The sequence below is a fragment of the Silurus meridionalis genome, chromosome 9 (genome assembly GCF_014805685.1).
Source record: "Silurus meridionalis isolate SWU-2019-XX chromosome 9, ASM1480568v1, whole genome shotgun sequence".
Classification (NCBI taxonomy): domain Eukaryota; kingdom Metazoa; phylum Chordata; class Actinopteri; order Siluriformes; family Siluridae; genus Silurus; species Silurus meridionalis.
Window position 1 is genome coordinate 2,985,019 of NC_060892.1, and position 25,271 is coordinate 3,010,289.

The window sequence follows — 25,271 nt, forward strand, 5'->3', positions numbered from 1 at the left end:
AATGCTGTAGTGCTCCACGAGATTCATTGTGGATAACGACAGAGCGGTGGATGTGACAGTGTTGCTCGGTGAGAGCTATATTTTGCGAAATTCTCTTCTCAGCAGAGAGGTGATGATCTATGAGTGTTTTCTGCCCTTCATATCCTAATACAGTGTTAACCAATCATCCTCCTCCTTCTCTGCCTTCCTGCAGAGCTCCGACCCAAATCTAGGACACCCGATGCAGCTAAGCTTCAAAACACAAAGATAATGTTTCACAGGGTTTAAGATGCTGAAGATCTGATACTGAGTATCGATATTGACCCGAAACTTTGGACCGATATTGAATCGAATTAGACCTTGCATACTGTTTACCCAAAAGTATGTGGACTCCTGAACATCATACGAAGGGTCGGTGAGGGTGCACATTTTCTATCAACGCCTTGAATTCACCTGTATAGATTATTGAACTTGGTCTTCAGTATTGTGTTGTTTCTGATTGGTTGGAATTTACATTTATGGCATTTAGCAGATGCTTTTATCCCATTTATACCACTGAGCAATAAGGGTTAAGAGCCTTGCTCGAAAGGCCCAGCAACCATTCCTTGTGGTGCTGGGATTTGAACTTCTAGCTCTCAAAAAATTTTGTTTGTTCAAAAAGTACATGTATGGCATATGCTCTTATCCAGCACAACTTACATCAAGGGTAAAGGGCCTTGTTTAAGGGCCCAGAAACTACCCAACCATTTGTTGCTGGGATTTGAACTACCTTCTGATCAGAATTCCATCATCTTAACCACTGATCTACTGTCAACCTTTCCCCACACCGTCCCCTTTTGCACCATTAAAGTTTTGGTTTACTGGAACTTAGTGAGACTGGTATGAAAATGTCCCTGTGCACAAAGTGAGGTCCATAGGGAGGGGTTGGAGTGTGAGGGGTTTGCTAGGGTTTAGAGTCAAGTCAAGTCAAGTCAAGTTTATTTGTATAGCGCTTTTCACAACAGACATTGTCTCAAAGCAGCTTTACACAAATCAACAGTGATGGTGAATGGTGTGCATTTGTCCCTGATGAGCAAGCCGTGGCGACTGTGGCAAGGAAAAACTCCCTTAGATGTTATGAGGAAGAAACCTTGAGAGGAACCAGACTCAAAAGGGGAACCCATCCTCATCTGGGTGACATCAAGAGTTTGATCATAAATCTTTCAACAATACAGAACACTGGAGAGTGAGAACTAACATGATTACTGGAGTATAAGATTATAAGTAATGTTCTTTCTGCAGTCTTAAACAGTCTATATGGTTAGTAGCTCCGAGTTTTATAAGCTCAGCATTTGTGATCACCACAGATCCAGCATCAGCTTCTCCATGCCAGAGCCTTTAAACACTCCAAGAGTGACCCAAACCCTAACCTCAACCCCAGGGAACAGCTTTGGGACAAACTGGAAATTAGCATATTTATCTGCTTATGAGCCACAGTTTGCTAGATTTTGGTGTGATAAATAAAGTCCAATGCATTTGACTCGGTATCAATCTTCCTCCACAATTTGACCTTCATGTTCATTCCAAGGCCACAGAGTTGACGGTTTTTCGAACACAACAGGTCTTCGGTCCGAACACGAAAGCCCTGTCACATCTGGCTCACTTCATGCTAGTTTAGGAAGAACTCCCATTATGAAGATCGTGAAAAGTACGGGTGGGGGTTGGGTGGGTGTACAAGGAGAGGCCGGATGTTCAGGGATTTGAAGTTGACTGCTGCTTTTGTAGTCAAATACTCCAGTTTTGAAAATCCGCTGAACAAAAGGCATTTTTTTTCTCTCTCTCTTCCTCCTGCTCTTGTGCTCTTTCAATTAAAAAGACCCTTCAGCTTTTGTGGCCACATTAAGTTGCAGTGGTTTGGTGAAGGGTGTACGTACGTGTGTGTGTGTGTGTGTGTGTGTGTGTGTGTGTGTGTGTGAGTAAGTGTGCTCACACACACACACACACACACACACACACACACACACACACACACACACACACTTAAATAATAAACTGAATAGCCAAAAGGAAACTTTCTGGGATTTTTTTTTTATCGACTTTCTTCAATTAATTAAAGTTAGAAAAAAAAGAAATCACATATTTCCATGCTTATAGGGACATCAGGTCCCCACAAAGTAATCAAAACCTGTCTTAAACACACATTATGTATATATATACACACACACACACACACAGACATTTTTCAGTGAAACTTCCTAATTTCTCAAAGATCATGTATTGTATTTTTTTTCAGTGTTTTAGATTTTTAGACTCAAAGGTTTGATTAAGAGCAGGCTGTTGTTATTATTACCCACGTTTAACATTATTTCCTGTTCGAGCTACGCAAAATGATCCGGTCATCCCAAATCGATCGAACGTATATAAAATTACCTACAAAGTTTGTCCAAGTAGATTTTTGAGACATTTTGGATGATTTAAGGTCACCTCGATGCACCAGAAAGTCTGGTATCACATTTGTTTTACAGTTTTTTTTCTCTCAGTTGCTTTGGAGCGTTTCAAAACGGCGTGTTTGACCTCCACATTAAATAAATCATATCATATTTGAATGCAAAATAATTAAACCAGTTGTCACATCTGTCAAAGATTAAACTTCTATTCAACTTTTTATTTTTTTTGTAAATGCTTGAATTGGTGAATTGCGCAGACGAATCTAGAAAGTCACTAATGAAGGCGAGTGAACGGCGTCAGATCAACCAATGATCAACCAGTGGTCTAAAGTAGGTCAAAGCTGAATCTTGTGAACCTTTAATTCGCGACAAAATTACAATTTCTAAAACTGGAGGAACAACCAGGAAATGAACGAACGCTAATAAAGTACAGTCAAATTGTGAATCCTGTCTGGTCTTTTGCAGTCAATATCCCACGTACAGTAATGTGTACAATTGTGTGGTTGGAATTCATAGATGCCAAACAGAAATTCAGCCTTGTGCTTTTTCAATCCGTAGTTTCCATCAGGAAAAACTGAAACGTCACATTTTGACGATCCTGTTTGTGAACAATGACAAAAGTCTGTTAATGAAAAAGGCTGCTTTTGTCATTCTTTTGCTCGGTCGTTTCATTTTATCCCGTTCCTGACTCAGAAGCTCTACCTCCATCCCTCTGCCCCCGAACGGTCTTCTGAAAGTAGGGAAGAAATAGATTGAAACGTTCAGCTAATGTACTTTCTACACTGGAAACTCTGAAAGGAGCATCGGGAAGATCATAGATTTGGAGATGGTGAGAGCGAAAGGGAGGGACAGTAGAAGAGCGAGAGTGAGGGAGAAGGAGATCAATGCCAGCCTGATAGCCACAGGCTTCGGTTTGGAAATCCTACGAGCAAAAGCACTCGCTAAAGCCCTTAAGAGCTAGAGACCGTGGATTACCTTTATGATTGATTTCCTTTCCGGGCAGACTGAGTGCAGCGTGTTAGTTTTTTTTCCTTAAACTGCAACGCCATGGACCATGTGTCTGCGTACAGTATGTCCGTGTGTGTGTGTGTGTGTGTGTGTGTGTGAGTTACTGCAGCTCAGTGCCCAGGTTAGCTCTCACACAAATTACTTCATGTCCCACTATTAGCCATGCAAATGCGCTTGGCTTTCCCGTGCCTCGTAAATAACCGGCGCCGCCGCTTCTATTAGACGCTACAGCCGGCCTTCGGGTGCACTCTGAGATGAAATCACCAAGCATTCGCTCCTTCCCTTCCCAACTTTTGCACCTCTGGCTGGCCGGAACGCTCTCCTTTTTGCTCTCGCTCTGCTTTTCCAAGTTTCTACATAACCGTGTCCTCTTCCAATGTTAATTAGGCGGCCCATTAGCGTGTCTATCAGGCTCTTGCGTGTTGTCGTCTGCCCCCCGCCCCCCCTTCCTCCGTTCCATCCTCGGCCCACGCTGTGGGGTATTTATGTATGCAGGGCCAGGCCTGCTTCCTTACACGTTTACGCTGTCCTCATCAAAAATAGTGGTCTCAGTCACGATGAATATAAAGAGGCATCAGAGCTTTATGGAGTGGATGAAAAAAACGTTCGATAGAACAGAGTGCTCGTCCGTGATCTACACAAGGAGACTCTGCGGCTTGCCGGGGCGGGAAAGGAGGGGTCAACGGGGAGGTGGGGGGTGGTGGACGGGGGGATTTGAGACCACCTAATGCAGTTTGTTGAAGGCCCGTGTGAGGCAAAGTGCTTCTATCAGGTCTGGGAATGGAGATGAACAGGGCTAAACGGAAATCTAATGCCTGGTTAGGGGTGGAAGCTTTTCCCAGATCTCTGGTGTTCTTACTGTTCCTTTTTTTTCTCTCTCTCTGTGTGTGTGTGTGTGTGTGTGTGTGTGTGTGTGTGTGTGTGTGTGTGTGTGTGTGTGTGTGTGTGTGTGTGTGTGTGTTACAGCCCCGATTGCAGCAGGGACAGGACCCAACTTCTCACTGGCGGATTTGGATAGCTCCTCTTACTACAGTATGAGCCCCGGGGCGATGAGACGGCCCTTACCCAGCACCTCTTCTAGCAGGTACCTTTCTCCATATATGCTTTCGCTACCCCTCTCTCTCGCTTTCGTTCTCGCTTTTTTCTCTATCTCTCCCTCTCTTTCTCTCTCTCGGTCTTAATTAATCAGTGCAGGCAGAGATCGATGTGCTGGCCGAGGGTGGGAGAGAGTCTGCAGGAGTTGGAGGTTCATGAGCCGCCAGCATATGTGTGTCCACCTAGAGACTCCATCTAGTATCGCCCGCCTGGCTGCACACACACACACACACACACACACACACACACACACACACACACACAACCACACACACAATGCCTCGGTGGAAAGCTTCGCCGAGTGCCTACCTGCTTCTTTTGGCATGGCTCAGTCTCAAAGACAGGTGTGTGTGTGTGTGTGTGTGTGTGTGTGTGTGTGTGTGTGTGTGTGTGTGTGTGTGAGAGAGATAGGGACCGCATGGGAAACAGTATAGACACTGAATCAAAGCTCCACTGAGAATGCTGATTTAGCAACCTTTCTTGTCACTTTAACTGCCTGCATGCTGGACAGTACATTTATAATGCATGTGCATATACACCCACACACACACACACACACACACACACACACACACACACACACACTCATACACCTCACGTTTCTTGAATTTCTAATCAAGGACAAAATAAATGGACTGGTTTTATTGAAAATCGGTGCATCTGGAATGCAGAATACACACCGCAATCCCAATGCTATGAACATTAGGACGATTGTAAAGTGTATGCTGTGGATCACGTGACAGTGACGGCCTGTGCAGTTCACCCCCGGGCCTTCAGTGGCGTCCTGCACTGAATCAATCCACCTCCCAATACCATCATTATGACGTCATGGCGATAGAAAGCAGCAACACTAGAGAAACGCAGTAGAACAGTGCGCTGCATCACAGGCAGGAATCTCATAGTGAGAATGAATGTCATTACTAAAGCAAGAAACACACGATTTAACACGTCTCCTTTCACTGTAGCCACAACTGCACCACCCGCATACATCATCTCCACCAGAAGCATCGATATTAACCTCATCAGATGATCCCGTTTTTTTTTTCCTGTGCATTACGGTTTTCCTGAGGAAATTATGTGTACGCCTGCTAGAGGGCGCCTGAGCGGCCGAGTCGAAATCTGATTGGATAAAAACTCCCACGTAAACAGACACTTGTTGGAGCAGCGCCACAGAGAGAAACGTGATGAAATGAATAGAAGAGACCGCTGGGAATAATTTAATACATATTCATGTATATTAAAATGTAAGTCAGTGATTCTGATCGAATTCAGCCCAGCAGAAAAGGCCTTGCTGGCCCTGATGGCGCTCCACGGCAAAGTATACATACGCACATATAAATTTCAAACACCCACATTTCACATTCGAATCCAAATACGCTGCCAGACGTAGAGGACGGATTTCAGATGTTTGCTTCTCGCACGCAGAAGGCTGTAAAAGTTTCAGCAATTGAGTTATAGTGCTTACACATGAGGTGAGCATGGTTTCTGTTGGTGTTTGAGAGGGTATGTGTGTGTGTGTGTGTGTGTGTGTGTGTGTGTGTGTGTGTGTGTGTGTGTGTGTGTGTGTGTTTCTACATGTATAGTTTATATTTGTGTTTGAATATGTGTGCGTGTGTGTGTGTGTGTGTGTGTGTGTGTGTGTGTGTGTGTGTGTGTGTGTGAACTACCCACATGCTTCAGTGGCCTCTTCAGCCAGGCCTGCCAAAGAAAACATCTGGAACAAGAAGCCTGTGTGTGGCTGCATGCTAGAGAGTAATTAAGTGATTATGAGTGAAAAACACCAGTAGGCCCTACATTAACAAATACACGTCAAAGCGCAGCCTTCAGCAGCTCCGTGACCCTCGTCAGCATCCACGTTACGTTCAGCACATCAGCCCACCTCTGGCCTCCGAGAACCTCATGCTTACATCCTTTAAACGACCTTGATTTACTGCACGACACCAGATTTCTGGAGAGGTGACGGAGTTCGCACCACTCTCACACACCCGGTCCAGACCAGCAATATTATTAGAAAACACTTCACCAGTTTTCTCAGGTGTGTTCGAGCGAAAACAAAAGAAAACCCCCGTTTTCCATCAGGGAGAGAAAAGGATTTACATCATGCTGGCGTTACAGAGGTCGTCTGCGAGCTTGGTGTCTAATTCGCAGCTGTGCTTTTACACGTCATCTTCGTTGAGAGACGCAGATTTCCTCCGTCCTGATGTCAGCATTAAACAATGTCATGTAGAGTTCAAATGGTTTCACTGCTCCCACGGGCCCTCAGGATGGAAGTGATAGAATATTGTGTTCAAACAGTTACTCCATTTAACCTAATCTACACAGCATAGATAGATAGATAGATAGATAGATAGATAGATAGATAGATAGATAGATAGATAGATAGATAGATAGATAGATGGGCAGACAGACTTACATAAAGATGATGGATGGATGGATGGATAGAAAGATAGATGGATGGACAGATCGAGAAATAGGTAAACAGATGGACAGACAGATAGAGAGATAGATGGACAGACAGACAGACAGACAGACAGACAGACAGACAGATAGATAGACAGACAGACAGACAGAAGGAAGGACGGACATAGAGATACAGATGATGGATGGATAGATGGACAGATAGAATAATAGGTAAGCAGATGGACAGACAGATAGAGAGATAGATGGACAGACAGACAGACAGACAGACAGACAGACAGATAGATAGATAGATAGATAGATAGATAGATAGATAGATAGATAGATAGACAGACAGACAGACAGACAGACAGACAGACAGACAGACAGACAGAAGGTAAGATGGACATAGAGATACAGATGATTGATAGATAGATGGACAGATAGAAAGATAGATGGACAAACAGATCAATAAATAGATGAACAGTCGGACAGACAGATAGAGAGATATATGGACAGACTGAGGAACAAACAGAATTAAGGACTGACATTGAGATACAGAAGCATCTTCTGCCCCACTCTGAGAGTGAGATAAGGTCATCTTGAAATAGCTACAGGGATTAGCGCTGAGCGGGATGCGCTAACCAGCAACCATATAAACTTCCCATACTGTATATACAACATTAGCATAATTACGGTGTATTTTAAATCGTCAGAGTCTAATCAGTCTATTCCTGTGTGTGTGTGTGTGTGTGTGTGTGTGTGTGTGTGTGTGTGTGTGTGTGTGTGTGCAGTTCTGCAAAGCGAATCAAGTGCATGGAGGAGGAGGTGGACAGTCCAGGTGAGGAGTCTTACTACCCTGGTCAGGGGCGATCCCCAGGCAGCGGAAGCCAAGCCAGCAGCTGGCATGAAGTCGAGCCAGGTAACACTTAACACACACTCGCGCACACACACACACACACACACACACACACACACACACACACACACACACAGAGCCAACCAAGCACTTAATGGCCATGGTCCAAATATATTTACACACACACAAACACACACATACAAGATTAGATGCTGAGGAATGAGAAAGCATACACATATATTAATATACATTCATTCATATATGCTGTATTTTTGTGTGTGTGTGTGTGTGTGTTTGTGTGTATGTGTTTGGATTGTTTTCTTTTCTGGATGCCAGGCAGTTTTGTGGAGTTTTTTTAAATCACCTGTATATTCTCCTGTCCCCGCTGTTCACTTTCCTAACGTGTCTCATTCTTGTTTGTATCCAGATTGAATTTTAATGTGTATCGATGTTTTTTTCCCTCTTTTTTTTCTGTCTCTTCTCTCTGGTGATTCCATCGTGTCTGATCTAGCGGGTTTTATAGTAGTGTCAGTTACCGGCTTTTCCAGAAAAAATACAACAACAACAAACGCCCTGGCCTTCATTTCCTGTTTAAAAGCTAAAACATTGACTTAAAAAAAAATCATCTTCACACTCAAGGATTTTATAAAGAGGACAACGTTTTATGGTCCGAGTCCCTCAGCAGCTACACAACAGTGTCATCGCAGACAACACACATCATACACTTTTATTACTAAAAAACGTTTTCACGTCACAGGTTCTTGCTTCAAAGCTTTTAGCATTTAGATTCTGGAAATACTGCATTTAAAATTCCTGTCATACTGTAGGAAAGTATGGTTTTGTTCAGGTATTGGACTGTGGATTGGGGTTTAAATCCCAAGTTTCACAAGTTTAAATCCCAGCATTACCAAGCTGCCACTGCTGGGCCCCTGAGCAAGGCCCCTAATACCTGCTCAGTTGTAATTTGCTCTGGATAAGGGTGTGTCCTAAAATTGGAAATTTCTGGATTGAACAGATACCATTTTGGGCGGATGGTGGCTTAGTGGTTAAGGCATTGGACTTTGGATCAGAAGGTCACAAGTTCAAATCCCAGCACCACTAAACTGCCACTGTTGGACCCTTGAGCAAGGCTCTTAACCCCAGAGCTGCTCGGTTTTCTGGATTAAGCGAAAACCATTTTTTCAGTAGGTGGTTAAGGCAGTGGACTCTGGATCAGAAGGTCATGAGTTCAAATCCCAGCACCTCCAAGCCTCTTCTGCTTAAACAAGTGGAATTGTGGTGTTGTTCACTAGACATGAGAAACACTGGGGGGGTGGTAACTTAGTGGTTAAGGCATTGGACTTTGCCTAAGAAAGTGACGAGTTTAAATCTCAGCACCACCAAGCCTCCTCTGCGGGGCCCTTGAGCACGGCCCTTAATGCTAAAAGGTGCTAAGGGTGTCTGGCAAATGCTGCAAATGTATTACATGTCAGTGGAAAAATGTATGAATTTAACTTCATGCCAGTAAAAATATTTATCACTTACACACTATATTTACTGTGGGACATTGACCTCTGTGTGTAATTGTGTGTGTGTGTAAATGTGTGTGTGTGTGTGTTTTCATGTTCTGTTGGATCTATTGCATTGACGCTAAGTGAAGGACTATAAATCCGTCCTGACTGTCCTCTGTCAAGCTCATCTCTCACACACACATCGTCTCTGTGATTGAAACCCCCGTGTATAAGTGTCCCCCGCCATCATGTGCAGGACTTCCCACCTCACACCGAGGCTGTAACAGACAAGGCCATGCACGATAAAACCCAGCCTTCAGCTCTGACAGAGACCTTAAATTCTCCAGTCAGTCGAGCGGCATGGCTGACCTCTACCCCGCTCTCGGTGATCTCTCTCTTCCGCTCGTTCTGTCGTTCCTTTACATTAAATTTATCATCTGTACAATGCTGGCTAAGCAGATTTTCCTTCCGATTATGGCTCCTTCGAACTGTCGGAAACGGTTAACCTTTACTTTAACGCTGGCGCTCTTCTCCAGATTTTTCTGCCAGTTGGAATTTGGTGCGCTCTCAGCTAGCTCCATCTTTAAAGACTTGGAAGAGCCTCATTTTGAGATCCTCATGGCACTCGAAACGAGGTGGCAGATATACACAATATGAGTATTGGGACATCTAACTTTTCCAGCTTCCCTTCCCTTGAACTATAAGATCCAAACCTGGTCTAGCATCTCGACGCCCCTGTGCACAAAACCAGTTTCATGAAGATCCATTTTACATGGGTTTAAGTGGAAGGTCTCCTGTTATAATGCTTTGAGAACGCACCCCCCGCCCCCCCATCAGTACCTGACTTTACTAACAAGGTGCTTGATGCAGAAATGTGCTTTTATGGTACATTACAGCACAGTAAGGACTGAATAGTCTTGCTCAAGGGCCCCAAGAGTGGCAGCTTGGTAGGTAAGGCATTGGACTCAGGACAAATTCAAACCCCAGCATTGGGCCCTTGAGGAAGGCTTGTAACCATCAACTTCAAACAAGTTCACCAGGGTTTGAACCCCCAACCTTCCAATCCCTAAACCAGAGCCTTAACCACTGAGCTACAGAACCGTCTCCCCCTAACACCCTTCTGGCTGAATGAATCTCCACACATCTCCACGAAATCTAGTGAAACGTCCTCTCAGAAGAGTGGAGGTTATTAGTACAGCATATATAACATTATATATATATATATTTTTTTTTTTTTTTTTTTTCATGCCACATTTATATAATGTTAATATTTTGGGCAACTAAGTGCAATAATTTCAGTGCAATAATAATAATAATAATTGTTACATGTGCAATAACTTGTATAACTGTTATTGTAGTGTCAGGCTGAAACGATTCCTTGAGTAACTCGAGTAATTCAAATACAAAAAGTCCATTTAACTACACACAGCGCACTGTTTCCCCACGGACCGTTATTACTGACACACTGCCCACCACATTGCGTGGGAAGAGGTGTACACACAAAACAAGGCTGAAAACCGTGCGTACGTTTATAAAAGAGGCTGCGGAAGGAAAAATGGAGGAACTGGTAGAACACGGGTAAAAAAAATATCAGGCCAAAGAAAACGCTAGAAAGTTTGGGATCATTTTAAACTAAAACATAACGAAAACAGCGTACAGTGCGTTCACCTTTTTTAAATTAACTTGAAATGGATTTTTATATTTTTTTATTTATGATTTCAAAATTATTTATAAATTTGTAGTTGCATTTTTGTATAATATGGCAATGAAATAAATTAAATGGGTTTAGTTTTCACAGATTGCATTTTCAGCAATAATAATGTTTTATTTCGTTTAAAAAAAAAAGCAAACAAATGACGTTTATTTTAATAAACCCGTCTTATTTTCTCTTCTATATTTACTATTGCTCTTTAATCAAGAAAAACTGCTTCTTATCCGATTACTTAAATAATCGATAGCGGCAGCGCAAATGTAGTGGGACTTTTCCGCCACCTGTGTCACTGTTGCTACAAATTTAATTTAACTTAATCTATAACTTCTTTCGAGGCACATACCATTTTTATGGTGAGGGGTCCGAAAACTAACGTCCAAACAAATGTTATTCTTTTACCAGTGTTTAATTTGAGTTAGCGATATTCAAAACTAGATTGAGATAATTTCCAATAAAACTCAAAGAAAATATTTAATTTAGACAGAAAGAAAAGTGTGTGTACATGAGCTTGTCATTGTAAATACATGTTTTACGATGTGTTTACGTGTGTGTGTGTGTGTGTGTGTGTGTGTGTGTGTGTTTGTATATGTGACCTGAGCACTGGTTTTTCCAGGTTTTCTATGCCATGTCTGCCATAAAAAGCTGAACTTGCTGATCGTTCATTTACTCTGCTCTTGAATTCACCCTGCCTCTTTTCTTTTTTTCCCTTCTTTCCTCCCTCTTTATTTCCTTCCTCGTCCTTCAAAGCTGGATATAAACTGCGCGGCTCGCTAGCTAGTTCGTTCATCTCAAGACAAGGTAATGCTCCGTCATTGTTCTCAAAACCCTCCCTACCCCACCTCTAACCCCAGTCCCCTCCACCACCACCCTTCCCACCCCCTCCTCCACCCTTCTCACCCCACATCTAATTTCCTGTCCCACAGGACCCAATGTTGTTGTTGTTGTTGTTATTGTTGTTGTTATTGTGGTGGCGGTGTCCAGTTTGTCTTGATATTCGGGTTTCTTTCCTCCTGTCCAAAAGATGTCTTCCCATCTCCCCTCCCAAGTCCCTCCGACCCGATCCGACCCTTGCGCCCTGTACTCGTGCATGATGTCATCTTCACCCTGTCAGTGCATTTTGGAATTGTCCGTGGAATCTGACGTGTCCATATGTGCTATGAAATTTGCTTTGGAAAAATGCCCTGTTTAACTCGAGCATGAACGGAGGAACCCGGGAAGACTGTTTTTAATGGCATAACGTGGTTGTCAAGTGTGTTTCAAATCCTCTCTCTCTGTGTGTGTGTGTGTGTGTGTGTGTGTGTGTGTGTGTGTGTGTGTGTGTGTTTTGTCTTCGTGTGATGTTTATGATCTTGTATTCGGTGGCGGTTAGAGGTCATGTGTTAAAATTAGCCTCTCCTAATAAAAACCCGAGCTCTGTGGGCTACATCGTTGTCATTGCCGGGATCGTCAGTGTCCTGTGATCGACTCACAGCAGTGATGTCAGCCATGTTGACCTGCTGCGACACCGTGTATCCCATAATACACCTATCTTCCGCTCTCTTACTGATCTCAGAGCTATGCCTTGTATTTAGACGCTTGTAAAAGTTTTCTCCATATTACAGATGTGTGTGGGTTTGGTGTCCCAGGTTTGTTTCTTTCATTTTTTTTTACTATAGCAGCCTGGCAAATCCAAAGGAATTTTAACCTACAAGGTAAAAAAAAAGGCCATTTTTGGTTTTGTTTGTGTGTGTGTGTGTGTGTGTGTGTGTGTGTGTGTGTGTGTGTGTGTGTGTGCGGTGTTAGTTTTTTTTCCAGAAGAACTGTTTCCTATATATGGGAAGTGCTAGCTCACAGGTTGACGCATTTAAAGCAGAAGGTCATGAGTTCCAATCTCAGCACCACCAAGGCAAGCTACTATTGCTGGGCCCTTGAGCAAGGCCCTTAACCCTCAGCTGCTCAGCTGTCCTCCAAATGCTGTAAATGTAAATACATATACTGTATCAGCTACTACTTAAACACAACTTACAATACTTGAGGAGTCTGTTTGAAAATATAGGGTATTTATTGTGTGATAGGTCTTTGTTGGCAGATTTTCATTCCTAGCTATGTCGCCTGATTGCCATCACTTGGTGCTGTCTTTAAAACCATTTACACACTCGCCGATAACTACTTATAAGCATCGCGAGAGTTTCTGAAAATATCTCGCTTTTCCTGCAGTCATAAAAAGTGGGAGACGAAGAGTGCGGCGCACTTTTTAAAAGTTTTTTTAAGCTTGGACGAGTGCCATGTTTGTTTGCATAACGTTATATTTCTGTGCCACCCCACAAAGTAACTGCTGGCCCCTGCCTGCCACCTCTATATAAAAAATCCACCACTGTACTTACGATCCAGAAAAAATCAAGAATATAAGAAAATGCAAACTAAATGGTTTAAGGTCAATTTCCATGGGGACTCGTGGTAAGAATCTGGAAGTGACTGTGGTGTGTATATCCAGTTGAGTGTGTGTGTGTGTGTGTGTGTGTGTGTGTGTGTGTATTGGTGAAGGTGAAGTCGCTCAGTGTTCAGGCAGTACTGCTTGTCTATCTGCTTGTCCCAGACAGACTTATGTGCTGAGGGATGGAATCACTGGACACACTACAGCTACAATCACTCCCTTGTTCATACACACCCTGTCAATTTGTCAAAGAGAAAAAGAGAGAGAGAGAGAGAGAGAGAGAGAGAGAGAGAGAGAGAACAGGCAGGGAACAGTGCCGGGCACATAATAACGTCTCGGAAGGAAAAAATGCTGAGTGAGGCCGAGCTTTGATTCCGTCTGACAGAACCTTTACAAGTGTTCATTACTCACAGACTTACAGACTTCAGACCTCTTTCAACACACAAACACACACACACACACACACACACACACACACACACACACACACACACACACACACACACTGTAACATGCACAAGCTTAAATACTCACGAAAACGCTCTGTAACCAACAATATTTGTTGTGTTATCTTTGTCCAGTTAGTGTTACTCGCTCTCGCTCTTCTGTCCTTTTCTTTTTATTAGTCTCAATCTTTCTCTGTGTCTCCTCCAGTCTTCAGTTGTGCAGAAAAGTGTGTGTGTGTGTGCGTGTGTGTGTGTGTGTGTGTGTGTGTGTGTGTGTGTGTGTGTGTGTGTCTGTGGCTATACCAAGCTGCCACTACTGGGCCCCCAAGCAAGTCAGTGATGGAACTGTATTGAATGGATATTTGGTGCCACCAGGATGAGGATAAGTTCCTTTTTTAGTCTGCTTCCTGGGTTTCTTTCTCATACCATCTCAGGGAGGTTTTCTTTGCCACAGCCGCTCACTCATTAGGGATACAAATATTCAATTGAATTTTATTTCTGTAGTGCTTTTACCATGGACATAGTCTTAAAGCAGCTTTACCGAATATAATTACAGAACAAAATTCACTTCTATTTAAATAGGTATGAGGAAGAAACCTTGAGAGGAACCAAACTCAAAAGTCAAACCCATCATCGTCTGGGTGACACAGAGAGCGTGATTATAAATCCTTAAGCCCGATGGTAAGAAATATCACGAGTGTGTGATTATCATGTCCTTTTCTACACTCTTATAGAGTCATTCGGATTGGTGGAACCAGGAGCTCCTGAGGCAACTCATACATTAAATTAGCACAACATCTAAAATCATTACAGATTCAACACCAAAACAACTCCAACCTCAAAACCTTGTTTGTCCTCAAAGTCCAGATTTGGAAATCTTCATGAAGTAGGGTCCAACTGGAGCTGGAACGTCTCCAGCTCGCGATCCTCAAGGGGTTGGCAAAATGATAAGGAACAAACCTATAGACACTAAACTTGGGCCTTTTATAAACGCTTTATCTCGGTAAAGCTTTGAAACAATGTTGAATTAAATCGAATTGAAAAGCCCTATGCAAATTGTTCACATCTATTCTCTGGACATGCCTCAGGTCCCCTCATAATAAGTGTCATTAGTGTCAGAAATGTTTATAGATGTATACTTATAGATGTATACAAAAATTGTAGTTCACTGGTTAAGGCATTGGACCTTGGACCAGAAGGTCATGAGTTTAAATCTCATCACCACCAATCCCGTGAGCCCTTTAGCAATTTCCTAACCCTCCAACTGCTCAGTTGTAGTCACTTTGTTGGGAGGTTGTAGCTTAGTGGTTAAGGTAACGGACCTTGGATCTGAAGGTAGTGAGTTTAAATCCAAAGCCTGTCCAAGCTGTCACTTCTGGGCCCCTGAACAAGACCCTTAACCCAATAGCTGCTCAAATGTATGAATGAGATAAAATGTAAGTTGCTCTGGATAAGGGCGTCTACAAAAAGCAGTAAATGTAAACCAGCCAATCAGAATGCACGTGTGGCGGACGCTTAGTATTAAGTTTGAAAGGTTGTGAGTTCAAATCCCAGCACCACCAAACCAAGCTTCCACTGCTGGGCTCTTCAGCAAGGCTCTTAAACCTCAACTGCTTTATGGATAAGGATAAGGGATGCTAGCATGGGAAAAATGGAGAATTTTGTGTGTGTGTGTGTGTGTGTGTGTGTGGAGATTCTGTGAAAGTGTTTTCTGGTTTCCTCCCATTTGCGAAATAAATGTGGCAGTAGGTGGGTTAGCTATGAAGATTTTTTAGATGTTTGTGGTTGTTCTTCAAAAGACCAGGTTTTTATCCAAGTTTGTTTTGAGCTTCGACCAAGTGTTCCTCTGGATCCAGCCACGATCCGGGTTCGCTCTGACCACAGTTTCCTAAAATCACTGGGATGTGTGAAGAAAAAATTTGCACCAAATAGTTCTCCAAGCATGAAGTGGTCCTGTTGAACAGCCGGATGAGATATTAGAGCCCACGTGTCCACGATTTCCCGCCGCCACCCATCCAGTGGCTAATAAGCTCACGCCGGTCCCTAATTGCCTTCCATATTCTCATCAGTTTGCGTTGCAGGTGTTGAGCTGCACTCGGTCCATTCCTCATTTGTGCCTGGGAGGAATCGCGGAATGATGGAGAGGCGGTGAGGAGCACGAGGTTTAATATAAAAAAAGCGATAATAAAGCGACATCATGCAAAGCGTTGCTCTTATTTATCCCCCGCTAAGCGTTTTTCACCTCCGTCTTCTCAAAGCAACAATTCATCCTGAGTGAAAATGAACGTTTTCATCATTATCTTCACAATCTACACCAAGCTTTTGACCCAAAACAACATTTGCACATTTTCTTAAAGATCTTCTTCTTGCTTCTGCTATTGTTACTAGTCCCCACAGAAGATCATTTAACTCCATCCCACAGAAGCCCAATTTTCACGGGTATTCTGTTGGCTAACAATATCAATTTAACAATGGACACTGGTCTCGAAGATAGAGGTTATTAAGTTATATTAACAAATGTATAGGTTTAGCGCCTATATGTTTGTTCCTTATCATTCTAGGTTACATGAGGATGAAACCTGAAAAATTTGAGCAATTTGGTTCCACTGCATGTTCAACATGGCACCTCAGGAGACCGCAAAAACTCTCTGAGGGTTTGAGAATTAGAATTATTGCTCTCCACAAAAATGTCTGAGGCGGTAAGAACACAGTGCAGTCTCAGGGTCATACAGAGGTTTTCCAAGACGGGTTCCACTCGGAAAACAGACCTCGCCAGGGTCCATCCAAGAAGTCGAGTCCTCGTGCTTGTCAGTGCTCAGACCGTACGCCGCACACTGCAACAATAAAGCTTGATTTCTAATAAATAATAATACTCGCTAACCCTAACCTGATAGTTCAGAGGTTAAGGCTCTGGATTACTGATCGGAAGGTTGGGGGTTCAAACCCTGGTATTGCCAAGCTGCCTCTCTTGGGGCCCTCTGCTATGCAAAGGTAAGAAAAGTACATGTAAAAAAGCACCTTCCTTCTTTCAGAAATGAAAGAATATAATTGAACTTGAAAATTCACAAAAAAAAACCTGGACATTCGTCTGATATCCGCAAGTCATTGACACGAATTTTCCAATAATTTCCAGTAAACTGGTGTTGACAAAGAAAATGGCTGTACACACACGAGGCCAGAGCTGAACTCCATTTCCCAGCATCCACCCTGACTATTAAACATGGCCACTATGGACTTCACGGTCTATTGCGTTTACAATCACCAAGTTCCTAATTGAGCTCAGGTGTTCCTGATCTCACATACACACACACACACACACACACACACACACATACACATATAAACTCATCAGAACCCTGCACAGTTCGATTGTGTCTTTAAATCTGCTTGACTTTGAGTCCAGAACTCTTCACCTGCATCGCATCCGCTTCCTCTCAACATACGTGACGACACGACATTTGAGTCGATCGGCCAGCAAGAGAAAACAAACCGCAAGCAGGCCATATATTTGGAAATACTTTAGCAAGACAGAAGCTTCCGCCCTGTGAAACGCTTGAAAGAATTCAGCTTTATTCAGATTGCGCTTTTAACAATGGACATTTGTCCCAAAGCAGCGTCACAGAGATACATTGAATTGTAAACGATCGATTCCATTAGAGCCTGGATCACATAAAGAGCTCCGTCGTGATGAAACCGGTCCGATCATATCGACGCTGAACCGGATCGTATCAATTCAGCGTTAAATTCAATTTGATTGAACTGTTACTTGTATCATTGTATATTCGTTTTGTGGATTTTTTTGTTTTCTTAATGAGGAATATGCTAAAGAGACTTTTTTTTTTATTTGTATGACATACTGTACATTTTTACCATTTTATTTTATATAATAATACACCTGTATGTATGTGTCCAGAGTTTTATATATATATACTGATCATGACATTATAACATTATGAGCGGTGAAGTGAAGAACACTGATGATCTCTTCATCATGGCACCTGCTATGGATGGATTTATTTATTAGGCAGCAAATGAACATTTTGTCCTCAATGTTGATTGAAACAGGAAAAATGAGCGTAAGGATTTTCACAAGTTGTGACGTCTAGACGCCTAGACGACTGGGTCAGAGCAGCTCCAAAACTGCAGCTCTTGTGCGATGTTCCTGGTCTGCAGTGGTCAGAATCTATTAAAAGTGCTCCAAGGAAGGAACAGTGGTGAACCGGCGACAGGGTCACGAGCAGCCGAGGCTGAAGGCTCTAACAGATGAGCTCTTGCAGCTCAAACTGCTGAAGAAGTTCATGCTGTTGATGAATGATGGGTCACGACTGTTTTAGCAGCAAAAGGGGAAAAACACAATATTAGGCAGGTGCTCATAATGTTATGTCTGATCGGTGTATTTATAGTTCTAGCACTTAAAAGTACACTCAAATAGTCATGCCTTGAATGAAATTCACTCTCATTCACACTTTATAAAAACGTCCCTCTGAATATCAGCATCCTTTGCTGCTTTCTTATCGACTTGCTACCCTGCTACACACACACCTACACCTACACCTACACCTGCACCTACACACACCCGCACCTGCGGTGTTCTCTCAGCTGTGCGCCAGCCTGTGTCTTCATTCCATTGCCTTATTAAAACTGCACTTATCGATCGTTCTTGCCAGGAATGCCGTCGCCCACCACATTAAAGAAGTCAGAGAAGTCTGGTTTCAGCAGCCCCGTGCCTCCGCAGACCTCCTCCTCCCCCCGAACGGCATTCACACACCATCATCGTGCAGTCATTACAGGACCCAGAGGTGAGGTCCAAAACTCCCAACACCCCCCACCTGCTTCCTCCTCCCCTCCTCCTGCCTTCTCCTCCTCCACCAAAACCCTGCCAGCATCACCTTGAGCCCCCCTGCAGAGCCCCTAAACACACCCAGCAGCACCCTTTTCTGCTCCTCCCTCTGCTCCTACACACCTCCTTTTTCCCAGGGTGAACCTTTCCACTTGGTGCAGGGGAAGAACACGAAGGGGAACCTTCTTCACAGCTTTAATGTGTGTGTGTGTGTGTGTGTGTGTGTGTGCGCAATGTACAATCGTAGCACACAAACACAATAAGGAGGCAATTTTATCACTTATAATCAACATAATTATGGATCGATACTTTGTTTGGGCAAAAATATTGAGACACCTGACTTTCTCAGCCATATGTTGTTCTTCCTCAAACTGTTCCCTCAAATTGGAGACGCGCAATCGGATAGAACATCTTTGGATCCAGAAGCATGGAATTTCCCCTTAACCTGGACTGGGAGACCCAGACCTGTTCCAGCATGACAATACGTGAAGCCAACCCTAATGACAATATGCTTTCCATGAGTTGGAAGATGTGGAACATCTCTTGCTTGAGAGCTCTGACCCTCAACCATATTAAACACCTTTATGATGAACCTACATCAGTACCTGACACTCTTGTGGCTAAATGACCATAATCCCCAGAATCTCCACAAAATCTTGGTGGAACATCTTCCTGGAAGATTCTTATAACAGGAAAAAGAGACTAAATGTTGAACGGGATGTTAAAAAAAAAAAGTCCTAACTTTTGTCCATATAGTGTATGATCCATCAGTGGAAAGTTTAAAGAATAAAAAATACAGCTTTCTGTAAGTAAAATATTATACAGATTGATATAATAATATAATAGCCTTCATTCTTCTGGGAAGATGTTCCACTAGATTTTGGAGATTTGTGGACATTCATTTAGCCACAAAGTGTTTAGTAGTCAGGTCAGGTGGTGATGTAGGTGAGGTAAGGAGGCCTGGGGTTCAGTCAGCGTTCACATTCATGCTGTTCAATAGGATATCAAATCAGGAGATCTTCCACTTAAAGCCACATAACGCATATCTTCATGGAGCTGGTTTTAAGCACAGAGAACTTGTGATGCTGGAGCAGGTTTGGTTTGTTCAAGCCGAGCGGAAATCTCATGCCACCACATCCAAAGAACCAGATATGACTGGAAAAGTCCGGTGTCCCCATACTTTTGTTTATCTAGTGTAGTTTGTGCTAAACATGAGATTTGTTTAGTTCTTTATTCGGACAAATCCGACGACGAGAAATGTTCACTTGCTCTGAATCTCGTCCATCTGCCGCACAAATCCCTGAGGAAAGTCTGAAATGCTTTTCGTTCGCCGACACGGTGAACTCAAAAACCGCTCAAATAACTCGAAGAAATAAAGTATCGAGCCTCTATGAGTATGTGAGCATCACACTGCTTCCATACTTTTTTTTTCTTTAAACCAGACGGTTGTAGATGATTTACTACGAATGTGTCCTCATTTTAATAGCAGCTCCCTTTGTGGTGAAGTTCACGAATCTGCAATTAATTTCAAGCAAGCTAGAAGCTCCCCCTTAATTTTTCTCTCCAACTCAGAGAGGAAGCATGCAGGAGAAACCTGGGTGAGGTTTATGCAGGCAGTTAACAGGGCACTCCAAAACCCAGCCAAGAAAAACTGTCGGTTTTCTTTTCTTTTCTTTTTTTTTTGGACCCATTATAGAATATTTAAAAACATCAACAAAGTTCTATCCATGCGACTCTCTTCATTAGCCTGGGTCTCTCCTTTTGTCTCCGAAGTTATTCCGAAGTTATTCCGTGGACCTGTTGCAACACAGGAAACGAAATAATTATCCCTCGTTTTATTGATCGATCCCGTTATTATTTGAATAATCCACCCGAAGTGTATATCTTCTTCAAGATAAGTTGGCAGCAAAATAAAAAGGGGAGGAAATGAGGGTTTGTTGAGAAGAAAAGAGGGTTGGGGCAAGGGGGACGGGGAGACAAGGGGACGGGGAGATGGGGAGACGGGGCAGGCGATCAGCGAAGCAACACGATTTGCAAAGTGGAACTAATCCCGAGCCTTCCTTTATTCGAGGCGTAGCCCTCATGCAGGCGCTGTCACAATGGCTACAGAGGAGCCGCTCTCGAGCAGCTGCCCGAGTCGGGCCCTTCTTTTTTCCAGCACGTCATTATCATTTCCATATTTGCTCTCTCAGATATATGTCAGATGGACCCCCCTCGGATTAGCATCAGGGCCACCCACTACCTCTGCAGGCGGCTCAGGGACAGAGAGAATCTCGTCTTCACAATGGAGAGAAATTATGTATTAAATGTTAACTCAAAAGTCGGTGAAGACGCAGTGCAGCCACACGAGTGCTTTTCTGAGGACATCAGAAAGTCTCTCACTCTTTCTCGATCTCTTTTCCTCTCCCTTCATGACAGACCGTCCCTGTTTCAGGCTTCATTAGGCCTCTCAACATGGAGGCACCACACTCCTGGTGAATCTCCTGCTGGCCTGTAAAGATAGAAGGCGGGGAAGGGAACGTCTCATCTCACTCTCCGTCTCACTCTCACTGTCTTCCACTTTTACATCCTCCTTTTCTTCTAGAGTCTTTCTTCCAGTGGTGGACAGTATCAAAGTAAATCTAAGTCGTTACTGTACTTAAGTGTTTCTATTTGGGGAGACTTTTATTTAAGCTTTTATTTCAAAGTCGAAGATTTTACTTGTTACTAACATCAGTCGTTTACTTTTTTATTCACGAGGATAAAAACTTAACTGGTCAAACACACAGCGATCCACCAATCAGAGTCGAGCTCTGTTTTAAACTCGTTTTGATTGGCGCTTGGTGCATCTTCTGATCACCAACATGCAGTTCAGCATCAGTTCAATCATTTAGAGAGGAATAAATAATGAAGAAACTCCAGACTCGAACTCACCACAACACACGCAAACTTATTGACACGATTTTATGAAGTAGTTGAAACGAAGGTTTTGGGTTCATGATCATCGTAATAGAAATCAATCAGTGTTTGTGTCGTCAATATCATTCTATTAATAGATCAGTGTGCTGAGAGTCACATTCGAGTCTTTTCACATAAACTGATGTGATTAAGTAAAGAGTCTTGTGATAAAAATAATAACAGGAACATTATAGTTATAATAAATTAGTACTTTGGATAATTAAGAACAGTTGAACGCAAAAACTTTTGTACTTTTTGTACTTTGTCCACCACTTATTTTTTCTTTCTTGTCCTTAAGGCTTTATTAGCTCTCACATATCTATATTCGGCCAATCTCCTTCTTGCACCCCTCCTGTAAAATCTGCATTCTTTCAACACGAGAACGTTTTTTTTACTTTTTTACAGACGGCGTGAGACGATTGAGGAAAAGCTAAGGGGGAATAAAAAGCCCGTCTGGAATTACGCCGCCGATCCCGAGTAACGCAATATGTTGGAAAATGTTTACTCACAAATTTGTCCAAATATTCATCATTAAGCGAACAAGGCTATGACATGTGAGCGAGCCATTTGAGTAATTGCTAATCGTTCCAGAACACTTAGAATCCATCGGTGGATGGGTGGATTGGGGGGGAAGAAGGGGGGGATTGGGCGAGGGGTTTCTTAGGCACGCTAATTGACTGGGACTATTTGCATAATTGACACGGGAGGTCTTTCAGATCGTTTGGCTCCCCTCGACGTTAGCTGGTGAGCGGCCAGTAATGCGGCCTCGAGGCCTCACCCGAGAATTGCCGAGAGTTTCCAAACGGGAAGAATCTACGGGGCTTTGAGCGGCGATGATTGAAACCGCGGAGCGGGTAAGGTGGGCCCGTAACCTCGCAAAGGTGAATGCTTTGACGGATTGTTTTTGTTTGGCCGGCGAGAGAGGACTGCGAACCTATCCAGTCTCGACGTGTTGCCTCCAGACAAATGCAGCACTGCCAATTGGACCCACTTCTTAGAATAATGGACGGGAAACCATATGCTGCTCGACCGTTTCATTAAGTTAACAGTTGGATTATGGATTGCGCTGGTGGAAAACAGAGCTCGATGCAGCTTCTTTTTCTTTTACCCCTGTCCTCTCTCTCTGAATCACATGTTCTGAATGAAGAAAACACATAATAAGGGAGTCAGTGTTTTCACATGAGGGGCAAAGTGTGGTTTGCTTTGTGCACATGTTACTTTTGTGTGTGTGTGTGTGTGTGTGTGTATTATATATATTAGGCAGGGTGTATCATGCAGGTCAGTCGGTGTGTGTTTCCAGCAGCAGGCACTGCAGTGTTGCCTCAGCGCGCAGAGCTAATTCAATAAAAGGGAAAGGATGTGTTTGTTTGTTTGCGGTGCTTCACGTCTTTCCGTTTTCCCTCCGCATTCCTTTTTACACGCCGTCACAAAAGCGAAAGGAAGAATGAAACGCAGCATCACCCGAGATGAGGAAGGGCACAGGGAAAAAAGCGAATCCATTCTTTTATTACTGTAAATACAATGGCTACGCCGCAGCCCAAGCATCCCGAGTTCCCAGTCACCCCCTATTGACAGAACCATAAATCACAGCCTAAGCTAAGTGAATTACTGCAGCAGGGAGCTGTGGCTTTAACAATGTTTATATAGTATCAGCTTACCATCTCCACTGCAAGAGAGAGAGGGCGATAGAGAGGAAGAAAGAGAGAGGGCAGGGCGGACGGAGGGAGAGATTGGAAAAGAGAGAGGGAGAGAGTGCAGTCTTATTAACTGCGATGCAATACATCATGGGCTTAAAGAGGCAGTGCCGCACACGTCCCCGGCTTTCTACTAATAACCAATAACCGAATATTACCTCTATTAAGAGCCGCCTAATTAGATTGTGCCGGGTACAATTAAATACTTGATAAGCCTCGATCCATTAAAGGCCTGTCAGTTGCGACGCATTACAAAGTGGCCCAGCTATAAAGGTGTGAGATTGCACATGGTCCTCTGTGTCATCTCGCTATAATAGTCACGCTTATGATATTTCTGTTCCAATTAGCTGTACCAGTTGTAACTAGATACACGGGACGTATTAAACACATGGAGAGATGACACTAGGCAGCGCTCCTGCCGGCAGCATTTATACTGTAGTTCACACATTTTTTTATATTGATCATTGTATTGGGAGACTTGAGTTTTCTTGCTCAAATTGTTACCCCAAAGCTGGATTGTATACGACGTCTTTGGATGTAGAATCAAATTTTCCATTCGCTTGAACAAGGGGACCCATACATGTTCCAGCATGACATTGCCCCAGGCCTCATCATCCTACATCAAATTGCTACAAAACCACAAAATTTACCTGAATATCTTCCCGAAAGAGTGGAGCTGATTATAATAGCAAATAAGGACATGATCACAATACCTTTGTGCACAAAGCCAGCTCCATGAGGATATGCTTTACATCGTTTGAAGATCTTGGAACGCTGACTGCACCCCAGGCCTCCTCACCTCACCTACATCAGTAAATACATTTTCTAACATGCTTCTCACTGAAAGAATCCACACAAATCTGTTCATAAAGCACATACGAATCTTATGGTCAGGTGTCCACAAATTTTTTAATTTTTCTCTATATAATGTATATTTCATCTCTCTCTCTCTCTCTCTCTCTCTCTCTCTCTATATATATATATATAGAGAGAGAGAGAGAGAGAGAGAGAGAGAGAGAGAGAATCTTATCTATCTACTCGACCAAGAAAAAGCAATTATTATAGATTTCATGTATAATGAAAGGCTGTTACTGTTACAACCCTGACTTTCACGCTATTTTCCCAATAACATCATATTTATTTCTCTTTCAATATCAATATCCTTTCAATATCCCAACTCTATTTTTTTTTTATATCTATCGAATGACATCATTTTTAGCTGTTCACAGTTACATTTAAGGTTGATTATCACTTACTCTATAGCAGCCATAAACAGCTGTATTAAACACCTATAAACAGCTGTTCTCACTTGAAGGAAAAAAATAATAAGTAGCTTTCCATGGTACTGAAAAACAACATCGTCCCTTTTCAGAAATCTTCTGATTATAACAAAGTCCTGACACTGGAGACTTCTTCCGAAATGTTCAGTAAATGTCCACTCACGGAGATCATAAACATGATTTTCTTTTCTTAGTTATTACTACAGAAGCAAGAGCTTATTAGGGCAGTTTATATAAACCTGGGATTTTTCTCTCAGCCAGGACGATCAATTCAATTCAGGTTTATTTGAATATCGCTTTTAACAATGGACATTGTCCCAAAGCAGCTTTTTATATACCGTAACCTTATAAGTTGATCCCTAATGAGTGGTAATGGTGTTAAAAAAAAAAGCTCCCAGGGCTGGCATTAGGTACTGGTAGAGAGTAATGCTAGAGATTATTGCTTGCACACATTTGCATACATGAATCACTAACTGTGGATATACAGATTAGAGTTAAACACTTTATTTGGTTATTCTGGTTAATAAAAATGAGCAAACTTATCAAAAGTAATATAAAAATACAACAATAAAAAATAAACGAAACGAATAACAATGAAATACACCATATGATCACTGTGTAAGTAGGAACTCCGGCAAAACTTGCTATGGCAGCATAACTAAATAGGAAGTACCAGAAGGTTACACCGACATGCGG

The 25,271-nt window shown here is 42.8% G+C and overlaps 1 protein-coding gene across 7 annotated transcripts in view; it reads left to right on the forward strand.

Annotated features, from left to right (window-relative positions):
• The window catches only part of nfia (nuclear factor I/A), a 146,761-nt gene that overhangs the window by 100,028 nt on the left and 21,462 nt on the right, over positions 1-25,271 (forward strand). For 3 of the 7 annotated variants that reach the window (XM_046857105.1, XM_046857104.1, XM_046857106.1), the window contains exons 5-9: positions 4,380-4,497; positions 7,700-7,827; positions 11,713-11,763; positions 12,621-12,656; positions 18,492-18,623. In XM_046857105.1, coding sequence (XP_046713061.1) covers positions 4,380-4,497; positions 7,700-7,827; positions 11,713-11,763; positions 12,621-12,656; positions 18,492-18,623 — 465 coding nt within the window. The remainder of the gene's footprint in view (positions 1-4,379; positions 4,498-7,699; positions 7,828-11,712; positions 11,764-12,620; positions 12,657-18,491; positions 18,624-25,271) is intronic. The other 4 variants (XM_046857107.1, XM_046857109.1, XM_046857108.1 and 1 more) reach the window with 4 other exon arrangements.